Source organism: Ctenopharyngodon idella, chromosome 16, assembly GCF_019924925.1.
Source record: "Ctenopharyngodon idella isolate HZGC_01 chromosome 16, HZGC01, whole genome shotgun sequence".
Lineage (NCBI taxonomy): Eukaryota > Metazoa > Chordata > Actinopteri > Cypriniformes > Xenocyprididae > Ctenopharyngodon > Ctenopharyngodon idella.
This window is the reverse complement of record NC_067235.1, coordinates 6709346-6731226: the sequence shown is the minus strand read 5'-3', so window position 1 is coordinate 6731226 and position 21881 is coordinate 6709346. Positions and strand designations below refer to the sequence as shown.

At 36.6% G+C, this 21881-nt stretch overlaps 1 protein-coding gene across 1 annotated transcript in view; it reads right to left on the bottom strand.

The window, feature by feature from the left end:
- Positions 1-20915, bottom strand: part of slc6a3 (solute carrier family 6 member 3) — a 28633-nt gene extending 7718 nt beyond the window's left edge. Inside the window, exons 1-11 of the mRNA XM_051866813.1 lie at positions 20367-20915; positions 19060-19404; positions 17631-17762; positions 10516-10729; positions 8484-8622; positions 7583-7717; positions 5009-5112; positions 4634-4758; positions 2980-3092; positions 2396-2524; positions 2128-2227 (exon numbers count right to left, since the gene is read on the bottom strand). Of these exons, the coding sequence (XP_051722773.1) occupies positions 2128-2227; positions 2396-2524; positions 2980-3092; positions 4634-4758; positions 5009-5112; positions 7583-7717; positions 8484-8622; positions 10516-10729; positions 17631-17762; positions 19060-19348 (1480 nt within the window). The 5' untranslated portion in view covers positions 19349-19404; positions 20367-20915. The remainder of the gene's footprint in view (positions 1-2127; positions 2228-2395; positions 2525-2979; positions 3093-4633; positions 4759-5008; positions 5113-7582; positions 7718-8483; positions 8623-10515; positions 10730-17630; positions 17763-19059; positions 19405-20366) is intronic.
- Positions 20916-21881: the final 966 nt, after the last annotated feature.

The window sequence follows — 21881 nt, the reverse complement described above, 5'->3', positions numbered from 1 at the left end:
ACATATAAATATTTCTCATGATATGTCAAAAATGACATGTAGATTTGTAGTAGCCAGTGAGTTATGAAGGAAAACATAATAACTATGAAAACTGCCCCCTTTATATCCCATATACTTCATAGGCATACTTGACTTAAAACCTTATTTTAATGTATGAATGTGGTAATATTGAATGACACCATTAAGCAATGCTCCACTTGAAACAGTATCACTTTGAGCTGTGCACTTGGTTTTTAAGAAAAATCAAAATGACAAACTGATTGGAAGCAAACATCATAGTGGCTTCCATGTATAGTAGATCTCTTGCTTTGTGAGTCTGGTTGGCCGCAGGGCTTTGATCAAGGCTTGATGTCTGAATGCAGCAGACAGCGAGAGCAGAGCTGTGTCACGAGCAGAGGGCCAAAGGCACAGGTGTTCTCCAGAAAATGGAACTTCCAAAAAGGCCACTGAAGCCTCAGGCTGGTTGGTCTTGGCCTCACTGACAGCAGCAGCCTGTGACCTGCTGTCTCAAGATCCAGAGGTTCAGACATTGCTCTCTGATGCTGATCTCTCAGTCCTGAGCTTATGGAGTCACGCTGAAGTTCAGGTCTCCAAGAATTGTTTGTTGCCTCAGGTATGTTTGCAAAGTTCACATTCCTCCAACCACATGCCACTTTGCCAAAGGCAAAGAAATGGCTTTTCGCAGATGAAGTCAATGTACTGTATGAAACGTTTAAGGGTTGAGTATTTGAAAAGAATTTCTAACCGTAATTTTCATGATACAATCGTACAGTGTTATGTAACCACAATAGTCTTTGTCCACCCTATAGCACAGTTAACCAAATGTCACCTACCTTAAAAAAAAAGTTTTGATGATATTGTATATTTGTAAATTGTAAATATTTGATTAAGGGATAAAATAATGGCTAAATACTAATATAAAAATGCTTGAGCACTGTGGCTCTTGTTTCCACTTCAGACAGATGCCTCTGTTTAGCTCCAAAAGTGAAAATATTCACTCTGACTAACCAACCAGATGTCATGGGAAAACATTTTACAAGGTGGCGATTTCGTACAAACTTGTACAGTGTGAATTGTACAAATACATATGATTTTTTGGGGAAAAAAAGCACGGTCCACCCCTGAACATAACCGTCACTGGGGCATAAGCAGATCGTCTGAAAACTTACAAATGAGATTTCAAATTCATACAGTTTAGTCATGATTTGCCCAAACGTAAAATAGTTACACATTGGACTAACTTGTGATATTACTTTTGTGGTTCTAGAAATGTTGTTTGAAAATAATGTCGAAATGTACAAAATAATCTCTTTTTTTTTCATCTGTCTTTCATAAAAAAAAATATCGTATTCAAGATACGCCACAACCACTACTAATAGGACCTGCCATGTGCACATTATTATTCAAAAACAAAAATAATATTTCTAGCTCTTTAAAGACATTAATGTCAAATGCTTGAGCAATCTAATTTGGCTCTTGTTTCTACTTCAGGCAGATGCAAAAGTGTCTATTTAGTGCCAAATTTTAAAATATTCATTCTGACTAACTTCTAATATTACTTTTGTGGTTAATGGTAAGTAATCATAATTTCTCTTCATTGGCCCAGAGGACTATCATTCAGATGGTTAAAAAAATATTGTATTTCAAGATATGCCACAAACACTACCAATAGGACCATGTATAGTTATTGGTATAGTCATGGTATAGTCATTACAACCAGTGTCGTTTTTGTATCATTGGGATGCTATTATCATTTTTATCATTATTATTATTAATTCGTTTTTATTTTTATATTTCCTATTTTCATTTTAGTTCAAGTTTTAGTAATTTTCTTGTGTTTTTGTCATTTTTATTAGTTATATTTTTTATTAATTTTTATTTCAATTTTAGTTTTTGTCATTTTAGTGCATTACGTTAGATCAAAATAGAGTTAAAATTGAATGGCAAATTCATAAGTGGTTTTTCAAATCCACATTCCAGACAGATATGAGTCCATAAGCCACATATGAGGAACCCTGGGAGCCTAATGAGCGCAAGCGGCCCCAGAGCACAGCCGTTTGAAAGCCCATCAGAGCCTTAATGCCACATCAGCTTCACTGGACATGTAAGAAGAGGAATCAGCCTCACCGTAAAACCAGGCGATGCCAATGGCCTCAATCAACACTCCAAACAGAATCGATGTCCCGGCAGCAAAGTGGTCCAACAGGGTAAACACATAGATGCCGCCCTGGAGAGAGAAGTGAGATGAGACGAAACCAAAGAGAAGAACATGATCACGATAAACAGAGAGATTCGACACATTCACCCCATAAGTCTTTGAGAGACTCTTCATAATCAGATGAAAAGCTCATTAGATGAGAGCGGTCTCATTAAGGACTGTTTGTCTCTCACATACGTTTGTGACACAGATGAGAGAGATGAGGAACGTGGAAACTACGATGAAGAGTGTGAAGAGCTCTCTGTGTTTGTGCAGGAATTTGAATTCGTCGATGAGTCCCGTGATTACAGACTCCATCCCTCCCATCTGAAAAACAGAGTTCAGCTTCGGTTATACTGCTGGGATTTACCATGCTATGAGGACAGAGCATTGTGTTTATTAGCATCCATTCATTACATCGTTTATAGCATTAAAGGGATAGTTCCCCCCAAAATGAAAATTCTGTCATCATTTACACAAAAGAAGACATTTTGAAGAATTTCGGTAACCAAACAGTTTATGGGCCCCATTGACTTTCATCTTCCATACTATTGAAGTCAATAGGGTCCATAAACTATTTGGTTACCCATATCCTTAAAAATATTCATACAGGTTTGGAACAACTTGAGGGTGAGTAAATGATGACAAAATTTTCATTTTTGGGTGAACTATCCCTTTAAGTAACACTGTACTGTACTGATACAGTAAATACATGCAACCTGGACTTTTGTTTCAGATTGAGCAGGTAAGATGGACAGAATAAGTCGATCACATAGACTCACAGCACTGTCGATTCCTAAAGTGAGCAGCATGATGAAGAAGATTACAGCCCACACTGATGAACCTGGGAGTGTAGCAATGGCTTCTGGGTAAATAATAAACACAAGACCAGGACCTGGAGAGAAGCAAAGAGCAAAGATTCAACACCTTTACAATGCATTAAAAACCGCTGAGAGCAGCTCTGAATTCAATGCACTGAAGTTACTGTAATAGTCTATATTTTTGTAGAATATCATAATCATATCAATACAAATTATATACCAACACACTGTATGAAAATGATTTAACAGTAAAGCCATTTATAATGTTATTAAAAAAAATGTATTTCATATAAATGCTGTTCTTTTGAATTTTCTATTCATCAAAGAATCTTGAAAAAAAAGATGTATCATGGTTTTCACAAAATATGAAACATCTAAACTGTTTTCAACATTGATAATAATAAGAATTTTTTCTTTAGCAGCAAATCAGCATATTAGAATGATTTCTGAAGGATCAAGTGACACCTAGACAGGAAATTCAGGAATAAATTAGATTTTAAAATATATTCATATAGAAAACAGTTATTTAATATGTCATAATATTACTGTTTTTGCTGTATTTTTAATTAAATAAATTTAGCCTTGGTGAGCAAAAGAGACTTCTTTCAAAAACATACAGATTTTACATACCCCAAACTTTTGAATCATAGCATATAGCCTATTTGTCTGCAAAATTATTTTAAAGCATTTAGGCAGAGGTCTGTGATCAAAAGGTTTTACATTTGTTCCAGAATATACGAATCAGACCAACAGAAATGCTGCTGAGAATCAGACAAATCGACATGTTTGAATTCCACTGACATTCTCCATCCCACATATTGATTTTGCGCTCAGGATAAAGAGAAATAATTCTTTGTCTCGAGACTCTGGTGTTTAGGAAGAGTATGTCACAGCAAACACCGGCTCATGTGACTCTGAAGGTTAAGCCTCATGTTTATTTCACAGAGGACATGAAGCATTTAGTATGTATCGAATATGTATAAAATATTAATAGTACTATTAATAATATTACTATTACCTAAAAAGTTTAAATTCAATTCCATATGCTACAGTACATAATTAAATTCTGTTTTTTTTTTTTTTTTTGCATTACACTAATTTCCTGTTTTAGGAAATTTTAGTTAAGTATAATGAAAATTGAAAATAAAACTGGATTGCCCCAGAAATAGGCATAACTTGTTAATTTCTTAATGTATTCTTAACGTAATAATCTCATTTGTAAGTCGCTTTGGATAAAAGCATCTGCTAAATGAATAAATGTAAATGTTAATTTATACAACTTGAAATGTTAAAAATCTGCTACCTGTAGAAATGAACATTAATAAATGTAGCAATGCATTAACTAATGTCAATGTAAGCTGCACCGGTTCAATGACATGACTCAGGAAAAAAGGTACAAAAGCTGTCACTGGGGCATTAGCCTACCCTTTCAGAAGGTACACATTTGTACCTTATTTACCCCTAAAATGTGCAGATTTAGTACCCTAAATGTACATATTAGTACTTAAATATACATATTAGTTACTTTTGAATTGGTACCGCCACAGTGACAGCTTTTGTACCTTTTTTTTTTTTTCTTTTTTTGAGAGTGCACAATACAAACACACTCACTCACCATCTGTGGCGACTTTATCTAGAGCGACGTTGTGCTTCTGTGACATGTAACCCAAGAAGGAGAATATGACAAACCCAGAGAAGAAGCTGGTCAGAGAGTTTATGGAGCTGGTTATGATGGCGTCTCTGTAACACAACAAACATCGGCGGCTTTATTCTGTTCAGCCTGATATTGATGAAACAGTCGATGTCAAGATGAACATGCAAAAAGCCTCTGTGCTTAAAAGCATCAAAGGGGCTTTAATTCAGCAATACAAAGTGTGAGAAAATGCGTTTGTGTGTGTGTGTGTGTGTGTGTGTGTGTGTGTGTGTCACTCGTGAATCCCGCTGTGTCTGTTTGTGTTATTGCTCCAGTATATGACTCGGCTTTGCTCACCTATAACAGTTGTTGCTGAATTTGTTGTAGCTGGAGAAGGCGATTAGCACACCAAACCCCACTCCCAGAGAAAAACAGATCTGTGTGGCTGCCTCGATCCAGACCTGCGACACAAAACGGCCCCGGCCGGCCGCACAAAAGGGGCCGCACAACAGCTATCATTAGAGATAATTGCAGGAAACTCATTCAGCAGAAAGATGAAAGACACTTGTGAATACAGGGTAATTTTGCAAATTGCTGCTGCACACATGTGTCTAATCTAATTCTGAAATTGCCGCTTTGAGGTCTCTTTGCCAAGTGGTCCTCCGGGAAAGAATTGTGGATCGTGGAAAAACTTACTTAAGGCTAATAGTAACTTCACCTGCCGTTCTGTGACGATGACATGAGCGATTCTTATGAGGCGTTCAAGAGATTGATTCGTAAACACACACGCACACACGTTGGTGCACCTATCATTATGAAGACATTCCATGGATGTAATGCTTTTTACTGTATACAGTATACTGTACAAACTGTATATTCTATCCCCTACACTAACCCTACCCCTAAACCTACCCATCACAGAAAACTTTCTGCATTTTTACATTTCAATAAAACATTGTATGTTTTTTAAGCCATTTTAATTGCTGAGACTCATAAACCATGTTTATGTTGTAATACCAGCGTAATACCCATGTCATTATACAAATTTGTGTCCACATGAATCATATAAACAAGCACACACACACACACACACACACACACGTTTACATACTACTGTTTAAATAGATTGGGGTCAGATTTTTTAAAAAGAACTTAATTGTTTTATTTAGTAGGGTTGCGGTAAATTGATTAAAAGTGACAATAACGACATTTATAATGTTACAAACTTTTCTATTTTAAATAAATGCTGTTCTTTTGAACTTTCTATTCATAAAAGAATCCTGAAAAGTAAAATGTATCATGGTTTCCACAGAAATATGAAGCGGCACAATTGTTTTCAGCATTGATAATAATGAGAAATGTTTCCTGAGCAGCAAATCAGCATATTAGAATGATTTCTGAAGGATCATGTGACACTGAAGACTGGAGTAATGATGCTAAAAAATTCAGCTTTGATCACAGGAATAAATTACATTTTAAAATACATTACAATGGAAAATTTTAAATTGTACTTGTAATTTCACAATATTACTGTTTTTTACTGTATTTTTGATCATATAAATGCAGCCTTGGTGAGCAGAAGAGACCTCTCTAAAAATCTTAATGAGGAAATATCATAGACTGCATGTATAGCTAATAATATTAATGGTATGAAAAGGCTGACCCTACTACTCTTGATGCTTATTTTTGGAATAAAACAATTATTAGAATAAATGGTAACACTTTGCAATAAGGTTCATTAGATAAACATTAGTTAATATATTAACTAACATGAACTAACCATGAGCAATACATTTGTTACTGTATTTACTAATCTTAGTTAACGTTAGTTAATGAAAATACAGTTGTTCATTGTTTGTTCATGTTAGTTCACAGTGCATTAACTAATGTTAAGAAGATTTTAATAATGCATTAGTAAATGTTGAAATTAACATTGACAAAGATTAATAAATGCTGTAGAAGTGCAGTTCATTATTAGTTCATGTTAACTAATATAGTTAACTAATGTTAACTAATGAACCTTACTGTAAAGTGTATATAGATAATTTATATATAGATAATTTTGTCAGATGCACACTCTTAAAAATGAAGGGGTCACACTTTACTTAAAGCCTTTTGCCTGGTTTCACAGACAAGGCTTAAGTCTAGTCCCAGACTAAAATGAATGTTTGAGTTGTTTAACTGAAAACAACTTGCACTGACATATCTTAAAATAGATATGTCTCAAGATGCACATCAGTAATGTTTTTTCTGAGGCACATTTAAAAAAGGCCTGATCCTGGCTTAATCTAAGCCATGTTTGTGAAACCAGGCCTTCATATATAATGAATTATAAAGGTATTCATAATTGTACATTATAATGCATTATATCTTTGCATAAATAATTGTAACCAAAGTTAAAATGCATTATAATATTTGCAGACTACTTGTTACATCTGAAATTGGTTGCTTGTCATGTGTTTTAATGCATTATACTTTCAAAAGGAGTAACATAAGTATTATAATATATATTATGTTTACAATTATTCATGAGACAATAAAATGCATTATAAAGTGAATTTCAATGCATTATTAATGCATTTATAATGCCTTATAAATAAAGGCATTAAGTAAAGTGCTACCAATAGAGGTTCTTTATTGGCATTGGAGGTTCTTTACTGGCATTGATGGTTCCATGAAGAACATCCATGGAATCTTTCCATTAGGCTAAATGATTTTTATACTGTACAAACTGTATATTCTATCCCCTAGCCCTACCCCTAAACCTACCCATCACAGAAAACTGAATCTGCTTTTTACATTTTCAAAAAAACAAACAAACAAAAAAATTTCCCCACATCTTGTCCCCACAACGTATGTGTATGTGTGTGTGTGTGTGTGTGTGTGTGGGTGTGTGTGTGTGTGTGTGTGTGTGTGTGTGTGTGTGCATACCTGAGCATCATACAAACGCAGGAAGTCCACACTCAGGTAAGCTTTAATGCCATCGATGGCTCCAGGCAGTGTGACTCCACGCAGGAGCAGGACAGTGAGGACGACATACGGCATTGTGGCTGTGATCCACACCACCTGCACACACATTTCATGAATGTCACCCTATCAATGCATCGTATTTTTATGATGCTTCAACTACCAAGCAAGTCTATTATTCACTTATTTTCTAAAAACAGAAAAGTTGCATTACGGTTGCAAACCAGATTTTTGACAAAATTATGAGTAGTGTTGTGATACATTTGCAAGCATGTCTAATCGATCAGAAACATTGATTTGTTTTTTGTTTGTTTTTTGTGATGAGAAATATTAGTAACATTTTTATTACCTGACATAACAATAATGCATGCAAAGAGGCTTTTAATCTGTCCCACCTCAGAAGTTTCAGTTTCAGATAATAATTTTCTTGTTAATTATTATTATTTTTTTTACTTTTATTTAACAAAAAAAATTGTGTTACACATTTTGTGCAGAATCACGTTTCAGCATGATTTCCACTCATTACAAAAAAAAAAAAAAAAAAAAAAAAAAAATGAAATGAAAAGAGTGAAAACTCTTATCAAATAAATATAATACAAAACAGCTCATAAAATATATGTTTTGGCCTCATGATGACCATGATGACCACCATTTTCTGATATCCTTATACTAAGTTATTGTTGCTATACTGTTTGTGGAAAGTGCCAAAAGTGCAATTTTCTGGTTAGCTGGTTTCCTAGTCTGCTTAGCCTATTTGGGCTGGTTTGTTTGGTTTGTTTTAGAGGGGTTGTGTGAACTTACACCAGCTAAACATCAGTTTGTCTAGACTGCAGAGATGCATTAGGGTTTGTGTAAGAGCTCGAACCTTTCCTGATGTCTTGACTCCCTTCCACAGACTGAAGTAGAGGACCACGATGACTACGGCCAGGCAGGCGGTGAGTTGCCAGCGGGGCAAACCCAGATCATCTATCCCAGTACTCTCATGAAGGTGCAGCACGCCTCGCCTGGAGGGGCAAGAGACACCAGAGCAAACAAATACTGCTAAACATGATTGTAATTTTAACTGTAAAAGACTGTAAAAATGCTACATTAAAAACCTGTTAAATTGGTTAACAGTAAGTTCCAAAAAATGTTCTGGAAGTAAAAAAGAACAAATCATTTACAGTAAAAAGCTGCATACTGACATTCCCAGAATTAAATTGGATGGTTTTTCCTTTTAATAATTGTTTCTTCTTAATTTTTGTTATCAGTCATGTATATTAGGGTTTTATGTTATATCTTAAATATTTATTACATTATTTTAGTGTAAATGTGTGTTACCATGATGTTGTTTTGTGTTTGTATGACACTGTGCGTATTCTGTATATTCTAGAATTATATTTACCTCAGCTAGACATATAAAAAACTTTGATTCATCATGTCTTTCTCTTTAATACCCATGTTATTATGGTGGATGTCAGTATATTACAAGGTACAAAACAGATTTTAGTAGCTTTGTGGCCTTTCCTAATTCAGCAGAAATGGGTTGTTGAATTTACAGTTTTAAAATGGTATGTTTTTGTGAAAATTACAGTTTTAAATTCTAAAATACAGGTTGTTCTGTAAATATTAGGGGTGTGACGAATTAGTTCACGAGACGAGACGAGATTTTTACACAGTATTTTAAAAAAATCCTCAATGGCGTAATACATGTCTAGAAAAATAGTCTGCAGGTGTATTTGAAATGTTTTAACTAATCATCTTGTAATGAATATCATTTCAGTTCTGCTTTCTGAGTATGAATTATCATATGCAATAAAAGACAACAATACTCAAGCACTGTAAAAGGTTTTCCCACAAACTCAACTGACTGGTTTCTCTCCTGTGTGATTTCATATAACTCTCTTCAGACCTTAGAACTGTACATAATTTATGAGCTTCTACATGTTTTGACCTTCTAACTGAACTCCTTTACACAAATTGATTATAGAAATAAAAACAGTATAAATGAAAATTAATAACAGTTTTCTCTTAGTCTTATTAAGTGTAAACAATAAGTCTTACCATAATCAAAGTACTCTCTCAATATTCAAAGTGCAAATAGAGACCAATTTTTTTTTCTTCAAGCATGATACGGAGCTAAGAGATGGTTACAGCGACACAGCCCAGCCTAAGATATCTTTCATATTGGGAGATATTTGCATGCATCAGGGAGCCACTTTCAAAATGCGGAAATCGCGTACTGAAATCGTGTTTGAATGTGCGCTCGCGTTTTACTTTAACTTTCGTTTTTGCGCGTATTCTGTGAATAGGAAGCAGCGGTGCTGAGCACACATTCTACAATACAAGACATTTGTCAGACGCCTAAGCTCTGTTGTGCAACGAATCCTCCGCCATGGTCTTGTCAGTCATCTTGTCATTTACTCTCGTCACGTGATCAGTGAACTCTGATTCCTGTTGCACTACGTACGACAGCTCATGTTGAATGAGCTGGATGGGATCGAAGCGTCCATTATCCAACTGAATGAAATGTTTTTTATTTCTATAGAAAAGTAAAATGACATTGGAGGTATAATGTAAACGTAGCGGTGACATATTTTATCCTAATTTTACCCTCACACTCCATCATGGCAATATTGCGAGACAGCTTTTCACCTCAACAAGAAATCTCGTCACATTTTAATTTCGTCACACCCCTAGTAAATATGTTTACATTTTTCACTGTATTTTTACAGAAATATTCTGGCAACCACAGCTGCCATTTTTTTCCTGTAAAATGACATTATTATTTTTTTTTTTTTTTTTTTTACAGTGTAGATGAAGATTGTTCTTGCTAACTGTACATTAATGATTGTGGGGGTTTCTCTGTATTTGTGAAATGCTTTTGTCATGACAGCTTGTGCTTGTGCTGGCCGTACTCAAAGTACTCGAGCGCCGGCGTGGCCTTGTGCGTATCGTTGAGCAGAGTAGCATTGAGATCGGAGCAGTTGGGACTGTTCCAGGTGTTGTTGCAGTTGATCCAGGGCAGTTCACTGGTGAACGAGGAGAACAGGTAGAACAGAGCCCAGGCGATAATGACGTTATAGTAGAATCCCACATACAGGGAGATCAGGATCACTGTGAAGCCCACACCTGAGAAAACCAAGCAAACATGACGCGAGTAAGATATCACTGCTGAAAAGACCATCACTGCTCACCAAATTATGTTTTGGATGCTGGTGTATAACTAGTTTAACAAGCAAGACTTCCTTGTTCAGTCTCCAGGTCAATCAGCCTTATCTGCTAGAGTAATAAGTCATTACTCTGGTATTCCACCAGGTAAACCAGCACTAACCAGCCTGGAATGCATGCTGGATTAAAACGATCTTTGTAACTTGGGCTATTAGATGATGACAAATGTACAGTTGTGGTCAGAATTATTGACACCCTTGGTAAATATGATCACAAATGACTATAAAAATAAATCTGCATTGTTTATTCTTTTGATCTTTAATTCGTAAAATTAGCAAAAATCTAACCTTTCACTGAAGGAAAAGAATTGAAAGTGGGAAAAATTACATTATGAAATAAATTCTCCAAAACACATTGGCCACAATTATTGGCACCCCTAGGATTTTTATGAGTAAAATATCTCTGATATATATTCCCATTCATATTTACATTTTTTTAGCACACCAGGGTGATCATGAACATGAAATTGTCCAGCCATGACTTCCTGTTCCACAGGAGTATAAACATGAGGAAACACAAAGGCCAAATTCCCTTAATCATTCATCACAATGAGTTAAACCAAAGAATATAGCTCTGATGTGCAGCAAAAGACTGTTGAGCTTCACAAAATAGAAAGTGGCTGTAAGAAAATAGCTAGAACATTGAAAATCCCCATTTCCACTAACAGGGCAATAATTAAGAAGTTCCAATTAACTAAAGATGTTACAAATCTGCCTGGAAGAGGACGTTTGTCTAAATCGTCCTACTGTACGGTGAGGAGGAAAGTTTGAGTGGCCACAGACTCTCCAAGGATCACAGCTGGAGAATTGCAGAGATTAGTTGAGTCTTGAGTCTCAGAAAACCTTAAAAAAAAATTATCAAACAGCACCTACATCCCCACAATCTGTTTGGGAGGATTTCAAGAAAAATCCTCTGCTCTCATCCAGAAACAATCTCCAGCATATTCAGTTGTCAGACAAGATTGGAACTTTAAAAGGGACCTAGTTCTATGGTCAGATGAAACTAAAAAAAAAAGAGCTTTTTCGCAGCAAACCCACCAGATGGGTTTGGTGCACACATGGATAAAAAGTACCCCATGCCCATGGTTAAATATACTGCTGGATCTTTAATGTTATGGGCCTATTTTTCTGCTGGAGGTCCTGGACATCTTATTCAGATACATGGTATCACGGATTCTATAAAATACCAACAGATAAAAAATCAAAACCTGACCGCTTTCTGCTAGAAATCCAATAATGGGCCGTGGTTGGATCTTCCATCAGGACAATGATCCAAAACAAACATCAAAACCAACACAAAAATGTGTCACTGAGCACAAAATAAAGCTTCTGCCATGGCCATCCCAGTCCCCTGACCTGAACCCTAAAGAAAATGAGTGGGGTGAGGGATGTTGTCATGGTCTCTGATCTCTTGTCAGGTGTTCTCCAAACTCATCAGGCATTATAGGTGAAGACTCAGAGCTGTTATCTTGGCAAAAGAAGGTTGCAAAAAGTATTGAATAAAAGGGTGCCAATAATTGTGGCCAACGTGTTTTGGAGAAAACATTTATTTCATAATGTGATTTTTCCCCCACTTTCAATTATTTTCCTTCAATGAAAGGTTAGATTATTGCTAATTTTATGAATTAAAGATCAAAAGGATAAACAATGCAGATTTAATCATCATCTTTGTTCATATTTATCAAGGGAGCCAATAATTCTGACCACAAACTGTTGGTGTTGTTCACGTGCAGCTGTAATGTCAAAACGGATTAATTTTTAAAATCCAGATGAGAGAATTCTTAAACTGTCCTGAAGAAGAAGAAGAAGAAAATACTGCAGGATTTACAGTTTTCAAATTGCTAGTAAATTTCACAAACAGTTACAAAGAAATGGCAAGTAACACATTAAATTAAACATAAGAAAGAGTGAAATAGTATTTTCTTCGTACTTTAATAATCTTTGTTTTATTTACATGTTCAAAAACTTTTGTGCATGCTTCTGTGTTTTTGTGAGTGTACAGTCTGTGCATATAAAGCTGGCACTGTAAGCTAAAACTTTTTTATAAAACTTGTCCAATTTTCTATTAGAAATTAATTTTAATGTAATCTAATAACTGATGAAACGAAAAATCTGATTATTAGAAAGTTTCTATTAGATTACATTAAAATTACCAAAAGGAACTCCTGCACCAGACACACTCCACTCTTAGAAGAAAAGGTTCAGTGGGCTTCTATATAGAACCCTAGTTTTCTTGACACAATTTTAAAGAACCATTTATTCAAATTTTCTGCTAGTCATAAAGTATATTTACAAGCTGTTTGATTCATAAAAATAAAATAAAATAAAATAAAATAAAATAAAATAAAGAATTAAACCAAAATCAATTAATCAAAACTAAATCCACAAAATTATCCCATGATGGGAACCCCTAAAAGGTTCCCTTTAAGGTTCTATAACAGGCCTGTCACCATTCAGGGGCAGTGCCCCCCCAGATGCCCTTGTAGTTTTGATGTTGTTTAAATATAGAACTTCGTCTATTTCAGTTATAATAAATATGTATTTTTACTGTTATGTTGAATGTCTGTTTCTCAGATCATAAAAACCAATTTAGAGGTTCCCATCATGCGATAATTTTATGGATTTAGTTAATTAATTAATTTTGTTTTAATACATTTTAAAACATTTTGTTACAATACATTTTATTTTGATTACATTTTATGATTTAAACAACTAATACTTTATTTTTATATAAAGTAAATACTTTATCACTAGAAAAAACTGAAATAACCCATTAAACATAAAAGTATTATGCAATCACTTAAGACTTTCTCTTTATATAGAACTATTTTGGCATAATGGGTCTTTAAAATTGAAATAGGGTTCTATATAGAACCCTGACCGAACCTTTTTTTGTAAGCCTGTGTGACTATTTTATTATTTTATTTTATTTTATTTTATTTTATTTTATTTTATTTGTGGTGAGAACAAAATATTTAATTTTAATTACTGTCAGCATTATGTTCTGTTTAGTTCTGTTCATTGACTCTATTTGTGTTTCATTTATCACGTGTGTTTCCTTGTCTTGGTTTTCCCGCCAATTATCAGTCACCATGGACACTAATCACCACAGCTGTTCATCTTTTAGTTAATCATGTCTGTGTATTTAAATTCCTGCCTGTGTTCTGTTCATTTTCCAGTACCGTTTACGTGTAGTGTGTGTTGCTCCCGTCTGTTCGCATGTTATGTGGATTACTATTATTAAAACCATTGTGCTGGAACTCTATTCATCTTCTTCGCCTGCAACCACCTGTGACAGATGACCTGGACCAACAAAATGGATTTAAGAGCTCAGTTTATTTTGGTGGCCCTGGAGAACCCCGATATTTTGAGCTTCACCTTTAATTTCAATCATCTTCACTAACCAGCCCTCTCAACGACAAGACCCTGAAAAATCTGGTCTGGATCTGGGCCAATTACCATCATCACATTGACTTCCCAGACACCTCTGGACTTAACTGGAGGGATGTTTTCATAAGGTGTCTGGAGAGTGTCTTGCCCCGGTCCAGAGCACAACCAGACCCAGAGCCCGAATCACCACCTTCGACCGCAGAGAATTCATGTGAGCCTCCCCAGACAGAGAGCTACCATCCGCCGTGACGTGGCAGCCAGAACCCGAGGAGAAGAGGACAATGCTGACCCTTACCCCGGAAGTAGAGCTCCATCTTGAGTCTGACCAAGGGTGTGAGCCCACGACACCAGCGGATGAGGGAATAGTGAAGATGGACAATGAGGACTGGCTGAGAGACTTCAGTAAGGAGGTATTAACTCCTACCCTATCCCACCCGGTACCTTCATCATCGCTGTTTCTAGACAGTACTAAAAACTTTATGAACTATGAGTTATTAATTTCTTCAACCTGCATGGACTGTGTTATACTTACTGTTATTTTATCAAGATTTGTATTGCCACCATCACCGCCATCACAGCTAAGGCAGTCCTCCAAGCCAGCCGTTGCTGGGTGTTTACAGCCCTGCGACATCTCCATCGAGCCGCAGGTCGTGTTACCACTAGCAGCATCAGTGCAAGAGGATCCTGCGGCTCTGCTTCCAGCCTCGAACCTCTTCGCTCCATCTCGGCCTGTCGGCTCCGTCTTGGCTCCTCCCACCCTCAGTTCCACCGGAGACCCTCGGACTTGTGGCTAGACCGGGTTCCCACGTCCTGCCGGCTCTCCCTTGGTCGGTCTTCACACCACTTCTGCCACGGACTTGCAGGCCGTCCACCGTGCTCCGTCCCTTCACCCCTATGGTTGCAGCGGGTTCCTCCTTCTCCTCGGCATCGCTTCTGTCCTCAGTCACACCGGCTCTGCCTCTACCCTTGTGTACTCTGGCTACGCCCTCGACGTTCATCGCCACGGCATCGCCTAGGTCTCCTGTACCAGCGATGTCGCTCGTTTCCATCGGCTGTCCATATGCGCCTGTGAATCCATCGGCCACATCTCCATCGGTTGTTCCCCAGTTGTCGTCAGCCTCGACACCATCTTGACTCCTCTCTCCCTCGTCCCCGCCGTGGGCTGTCGGCACTGGCAAGCTCTGGGTCTGTGCTAGCAGACCATTCCAACCACTGCCGCCAGGGGATCGTAGTCATCACATCACTCCTATGCCATCTCCTGTCACCATCCCTGCGCCTCATCCTGTTTTCATCCCTTCACCACCTCTGCGCTCTCCTCCAAAACCGCCTCCCACATCTTCGTCATCACGGCACGAGGTCGCACCTTGCCGGAGGGGGGTGATCTGTCACCATTATGTTCTGTTTAGTTCTGTTCATTGACTCTAGTTTGTTTTCATTCATCACGTGTGTTTCCTTGTCTTGGTTTTCCCACCACTCATTCGCCATGGAGACTAATCACCACAGCTGTTTGTCTTTTAGTTAATTACCTCTGTGTATTTAAGTACCTGCCTGTGTTCTGTTCATTGTCCGGTACCGTTTACATGTAGTGTGTGTTGCTCCCGTCTGTTCGCCTGTTATATGGATTACTATTATTAAACCTTCGAGTTGGAACTCTATTCGTCTTCTTCGCCTGTTTGCCTGCAACCACCTGTGACAGTTACACATTTTGTGCAGAACCCTGTTACAACACGACTTCCCCTCATTAAAAACAAAAAATGAAGAAGTGACATAATTTGTAAAATAAAAGTAATAATCATAGTAAATATTATATATACATCATATAATATTCTTTTTGGCCTCATGGCACTAATTATTACCATTTTCTCATCTTTAAGATTTATTGAGTTATTTTCGCTACACTGTGAAAAGTTTTCACTTTTTAAAATGTACAGGCAAGTCTGAAGAAGTTCCTCTTGTGTAGCACATCAGTCAACCAAATAAACAGATGAGGTACAATAAAGATTCACAATCACTAAAGAAAACAAAAGGCTTCCGGGTCTCTGTGCATAAACTCAAATAAGACAGAGTTAGTTTCCACTGCCATCAAACCCCCATGGCTCTTCAAACTGAGTTCTTTGTCTCAAAGCAAACAGCAGGATTCTCCCATCATATATTAACAGCACATGTGTGATTCCCGGCATCGATCCTGAGGAAGCAAACATGTTGATCAGCGGTAATTACAGTAATCTCTTGTTGAGTGGCAGGCTTACAGAGAGCCAAGCTTGTGATTAAAATGTCCGTCTCCTTCTCTCTCTCCATCCGCGATATGCTTGACAGCCCGTTACGGATACGGAAAACAGGCGTCTTTAGGAAACAGATGATGGCTTTGTCAACCCTGCAGAGTGTGTTCAGAATCAAGCTTTCGATACTGGGTTTAGATATATCAGCTGTTTGAAGAGAATTGATGGCGTTGGACATAGTTTTTACGTTTCAAACTGTTTATTTTTAAGATTTTATTTTGAAGAGCCATGATTTTCCAACTTGAAATCCAAGATGTATAAACAATTCTACCAAAGCAGCACCAAAAACAACTGATACATCAAAGAAAAAAGAAAAAGAAAGAAGTCAAGCAATGAGCCATCTTCTTCACGTTTAATTATTTGAAGAATAATAAAAGTACTTAATGTGACATTACAGTTTCTTCAGATCAGCATATTGGTTTCTGGAATGTTGAAAGCACATTCACTCTTAAAAATAAAGTTTCTTTATTAGCATTGAAGGTTCCATGAATCATGGATCCTTTAACATCCATAGGAACCTTTTCATTGCAAAGGTCCTTTATAGTGGAAAAAGGTTCTTCAGATTATTAAAATGTTCTTTAAATTAAGGGGGGGAAAAATGGTTCTTTTAAGAATTGTTCACTGAAAGTTTTATGAGAGAACCAAAATTGGTTCTCTTATGACATAGCTGCAAAAACCTCCTTTTGGAACCTTTAGTGTAGATGGTTTCTAAGGAACTAGAGAATATTTTGTTCTTTATAGAAAGTTTCTCATCACATCACAAAGTCTTTTTTTATTTAGGAAACAGTGCAGATCTGAGAGTGAAGGTCACTTAGCTTTAATATTTTCTGTATGCTTGTGTCAGGCCACCGTCATGATTTGAAGTTTGCGATCCACCAACAAGGTCTGGCAGGCAAATTTCATACTAAAAGCCAATTTTTCTGTCTTCCATTTGACTGCAGATGATTTCAGCTGGAGATAAACAGCACCTGTCTAGCGTTTGCCCTGATGAGTTAGTTTCGGGGACACAAACACCTTCTGCCTCCAGAGCCAGTGAACATCTGATCAAAACAGCACTGTCACCTCAAGACGTGTACATGCCAACTGTATAAAATCACACAATAAACGAGTAACAACAGCTAAAGGTCACATTACCTTTAAAGATAGGACAGATCTTCCAGACTCCTGCTGCTCCTTCGCGGTTGTACTGGCCGAGCGCTAACTCCATATAGAACAGTGGCATCCCAGCAATCACCATGAAGAAGAGGTACGGCACCAGGAAAGCACCTGACACAACCACAACCCAACCAACCAGTTATAGATTATGAAACCTACTGAAATATGAATGTTAGAATAGGAGTAAAGTGATGAAAATGCTGAAATCCCACAAATGGAAGTCTGGGAATGATGCCATAATAAAAACATGTGACACACATGAAAACTCTCTCATATTGGAGCTTCTTCATCATCTAGATTCACTCTGGACATTCATCAACCAACTTTCAACACTTTAAAACACTAGTGAAGGAGAAATATGCGTTCATGCGTAATCATGATAACACTTCATGCTGCTTCTATAACTCGTTACAAAATAATAAAAATAACTAAAATGTAAGCTTGGTAAAGAAATTACATGTGTACAAAACTAATTTCAAGTGTTTAAAAAAAAGTCTTCAGAACAAAATATTAAAAAAAAAAAAATGTGTGTTATTTTATTATCATTAAGATACTATTACAGTTTTTTATATTTTCAGTTTTTATTGCATTTCAAAGGTTTAGTAATTTCGTTGCGTGTTTTGTCATTTTTATTAGTTTTTTTTTTTTTTTTTATTAATATGCTTATTTAGATTTGGTTACACTTTATTTGGATAGTCCAGTTTAAAAGTTCAACTAACTATAAGTAACTCTGCAACTACATGTCAACTAACTCTCATTAGAGTATTAGTAGACTGTTAGGTTAGGGTTAGTAGAATAGGTTGACATGTACTTGTTACTTATAGTCAGTAGAATGTCTGTTGGGAAGCATCAACATAAAGTGTTAGCAGATATTAAGAAGACAGTCTACTAATACTCTAATGACTGCTAGTTGACATGTAGTTCCAAAGTTACTTAGTAGAATGTCTAAAATTGACTATCCAAATAAAGAGTTACCTTTGCTTTTATTAATTTTTATTTCAGTTTTAGTTATTTTAGTACATTGTTAAACTAAATAAAAATATTAAATGTTGCCTTGAGAACTAACTGAATTTTTTTCTCAGTTGAAGGTCATTGTAATTCAATTAACAACATTTTTTTTTTTAATGGTTTGAGTTTTAGTGAACTATAATAACTCTGGTCCAAACTGGTAATGTACATTGAATTCACAATATTGGTACTTCAAGGTTTTACAGGCTCAATATCATTATGTGTAAACATTTTACATAAACATTTCTCTTCACTGACGAATTAAGCTGTAAATTGCTAGAAAATCTATATTCCTCTACAACTAGGTTTAATCAAATTCCTCCGCATGGCTTCAAGAACAAACAAGCACATCTCAGACTTCAGATCTATTTTAATATTCAAAGACACCAGTCTCTCTCACCTCCTCCATTTTTGTAGCACAGGTAGGGGAACCTCCAGACATTGGCGAGATCCACAGCGAAGCCAATCACTGACAAGAGGAAGTCGATCTTTTTGCCCCAGGTCTCCCTCTCCTCTCCTGACGGGTGTGTCTGACCACTGGGACTGACCAGGGTGGAGGAGGTAAACTGAACCCCATTCTGCTCCTTCACCAGGATCAGCTCCACCTCCTTGGGGCCCGCGGTGCTGGAGGGTTTAACGGGGGCGATGGTCGAGGACATGTGTGTGACTGCGAGTCTGCCTCTTAGCATGGGTCGCTGGGCAGGAGTGCAGAGGATGGAGAGAGACCTCAGACACAGGAGCCTCTCTGATGGGATGAGGGCAGCACAGTGATGGATGCAGAGGAAAGAGGGATGATTAGAAAGACAGAGGGAGGAGCAAATCAACCATGTTGATATGAGATCAACCCGAACCGGATGGCGCACGCTAAAACTCGCTCTCTGAGTCTGTATAGGCTGTAAACTAAACTAGATTGAAGCAACAGATCTATTCAACAATCATCAACAAACATCGTCACATGTAGACCTGTTTAATGAGATAGTCATTATAATGTAATAAATGTGTAATAATGTAATAACAGATGATTCATTACTGCCATAATCCTTCTAGCAAATACTAAATATAAGCTTCATCTGAATCTGTTTGTTTGTTTGTTTTTAATAAAAACATTATTTAATGACCAAATCAATTTGTTACACCAATAAAAGTCATTTTAAAGATCAGATCATGTAAATACCATATAACTGTGCAGTTTTACTGTTTACAAATAATGTTCATATTTGATAAATGATGACCAAAATGTGCTTGAATCAATTGACATATGATAAATAAAGAAATTAAACAAAATATAAGGGAATTATGATGCAAATATTTAAATTAACCCTATTTCTGTAAGGATCAGATCATTTGAAATATCTCCTTACAAGTGTTTACAAATAATGTTCATATTTGATAAATGATGACCCAAATGTGCTTGAATCAACTGACATAAAATAAAGAAATTTTAAAAGGGAAGGGAATAAGGGAATTATTATGAAAATTCAGATTATCAAATAGTGAGATTAAAAATAAAACCAAAAGAATGAAACAGTTTGAAGCTAAATTTCTCTGACAAATTCAATTGCTGCTCACACAAGATCACAAAACAGAACAAAAGCTGTTTTAGTCAAATACTGGACTGGTCAGAAAAGCAGCACCTGTTGAGCTTCTGAAATATCTGTCCAAACATGAATCATGCAATAAAACACAAAAGCACAGTAAGAATCATACCTTCAATGTGGGGTAAAGCACTTCTCCAAAAAAGCCTCTTACTTCATGCATTGATGATCCTCGTCAATGTGTGAGATAATTATGGCCATTATTTGTCAATGCAGACGTGAATGAAGGAGGGACGGTAATGAGCAGGGACGTGGTCTTTCTCCCACACAGGTAGAAGCAGACACACTTCCACTGACCACAGGAGATGAAATATGAAGGACGAGCACCTTCCCATGTCTCCTCCTACTTTTCTCTGACACCTCCTCATTCTGATTCTTCATTTCAATAAACTCTAATCTAATTCTCAAATCAAGATCAGAAGCATCAGGAGATAATGATGTTTGTTTTCAGAGAATCTCTTGCAATTTGTTTTTTTTTTTTTTTACCCCATTGAGAGTGTATTTTCCATATTTTAAGCATAAAACCTTACAAAACATTATACTTAAAACAAGAAAGCAAAACCAAAAACGACTCATTTTAATTTCGCAGCAGTTGTTCTTCTAATTTTTAATACACCTATAATGAGGTTTTGATATAGACTGTTGTAAAGTGGTAAGTTGTAAATGAAACAGATTACTGGAGTACATTTTACAAGAAAATACTATTTCAGTCTACTTCAAAATTTCAGGCATATCAGGCACAGTTTGAGACATCGCTTAGATCTCTAGAGAAGACACGTGTGAGATTACGAAGGAGAAACGTCAGAGGATCAGGAGTCTCAATGTCTCTATTTGCTCTCCACTGAAACTCAATACTGTCACAGATATTGAATAGACCTCAACAGCCCACAAGTGCTCCTTAATAAAATGTATGTGGTTTTATGTATATATATTTGTATATATTTTTGAAGTGTGTGGTTTGAGTGTGGCAATGTGATATTTCAGAGCATTAATCTTGGCCTGAGGCTGAGAATTAATCATCTGAAGCCGACATCTGTTGAAGTAAGACAGCAGTTTGGCTCAAACATAGCAAATAACAGATCAAACAGAGAGTTATCATCTTACCCTTTCACAGATACCACAAATCCACCACCCATTATGCTCTGCACTTACAGCCATGTCCAAACAAAAGAAACAACCTGATAAGAGATGCTTGTAACTCTAGCGCTTATGATGATAAGAACACAAACCTTGTGAAATCTCATCAGTGTGAATCACACACTTACCTGTCCTTCATCTGACTCACTGTGTTCATGCTGTAACAGTACAAGACGACAAACCAAACAAGTTCAATATACAGTAAAGAACATCTGCACTTCGCAAAATCTAGCACAATTTAGAGAGGTTTGTGTTAATTTTAGGTTGAGTTTCACTTCATTTGGAGCTACACTCTTAAAAAGAAAGGTTCCGAAATGAAAATTTTCAAATGATGCCATAGAAGCAGCATTGCGGGCAGTGCTGCCAATTTAGTGATTTTATTGCTAGGTTTTGCAACTTACCCGCCCCTTTTGAGACTTTTTTCGAAGGCCTACCAACAAATCTAGCAACTTCTTGGACAAACCTTATCTAGATTCCGTGACTCACCCAC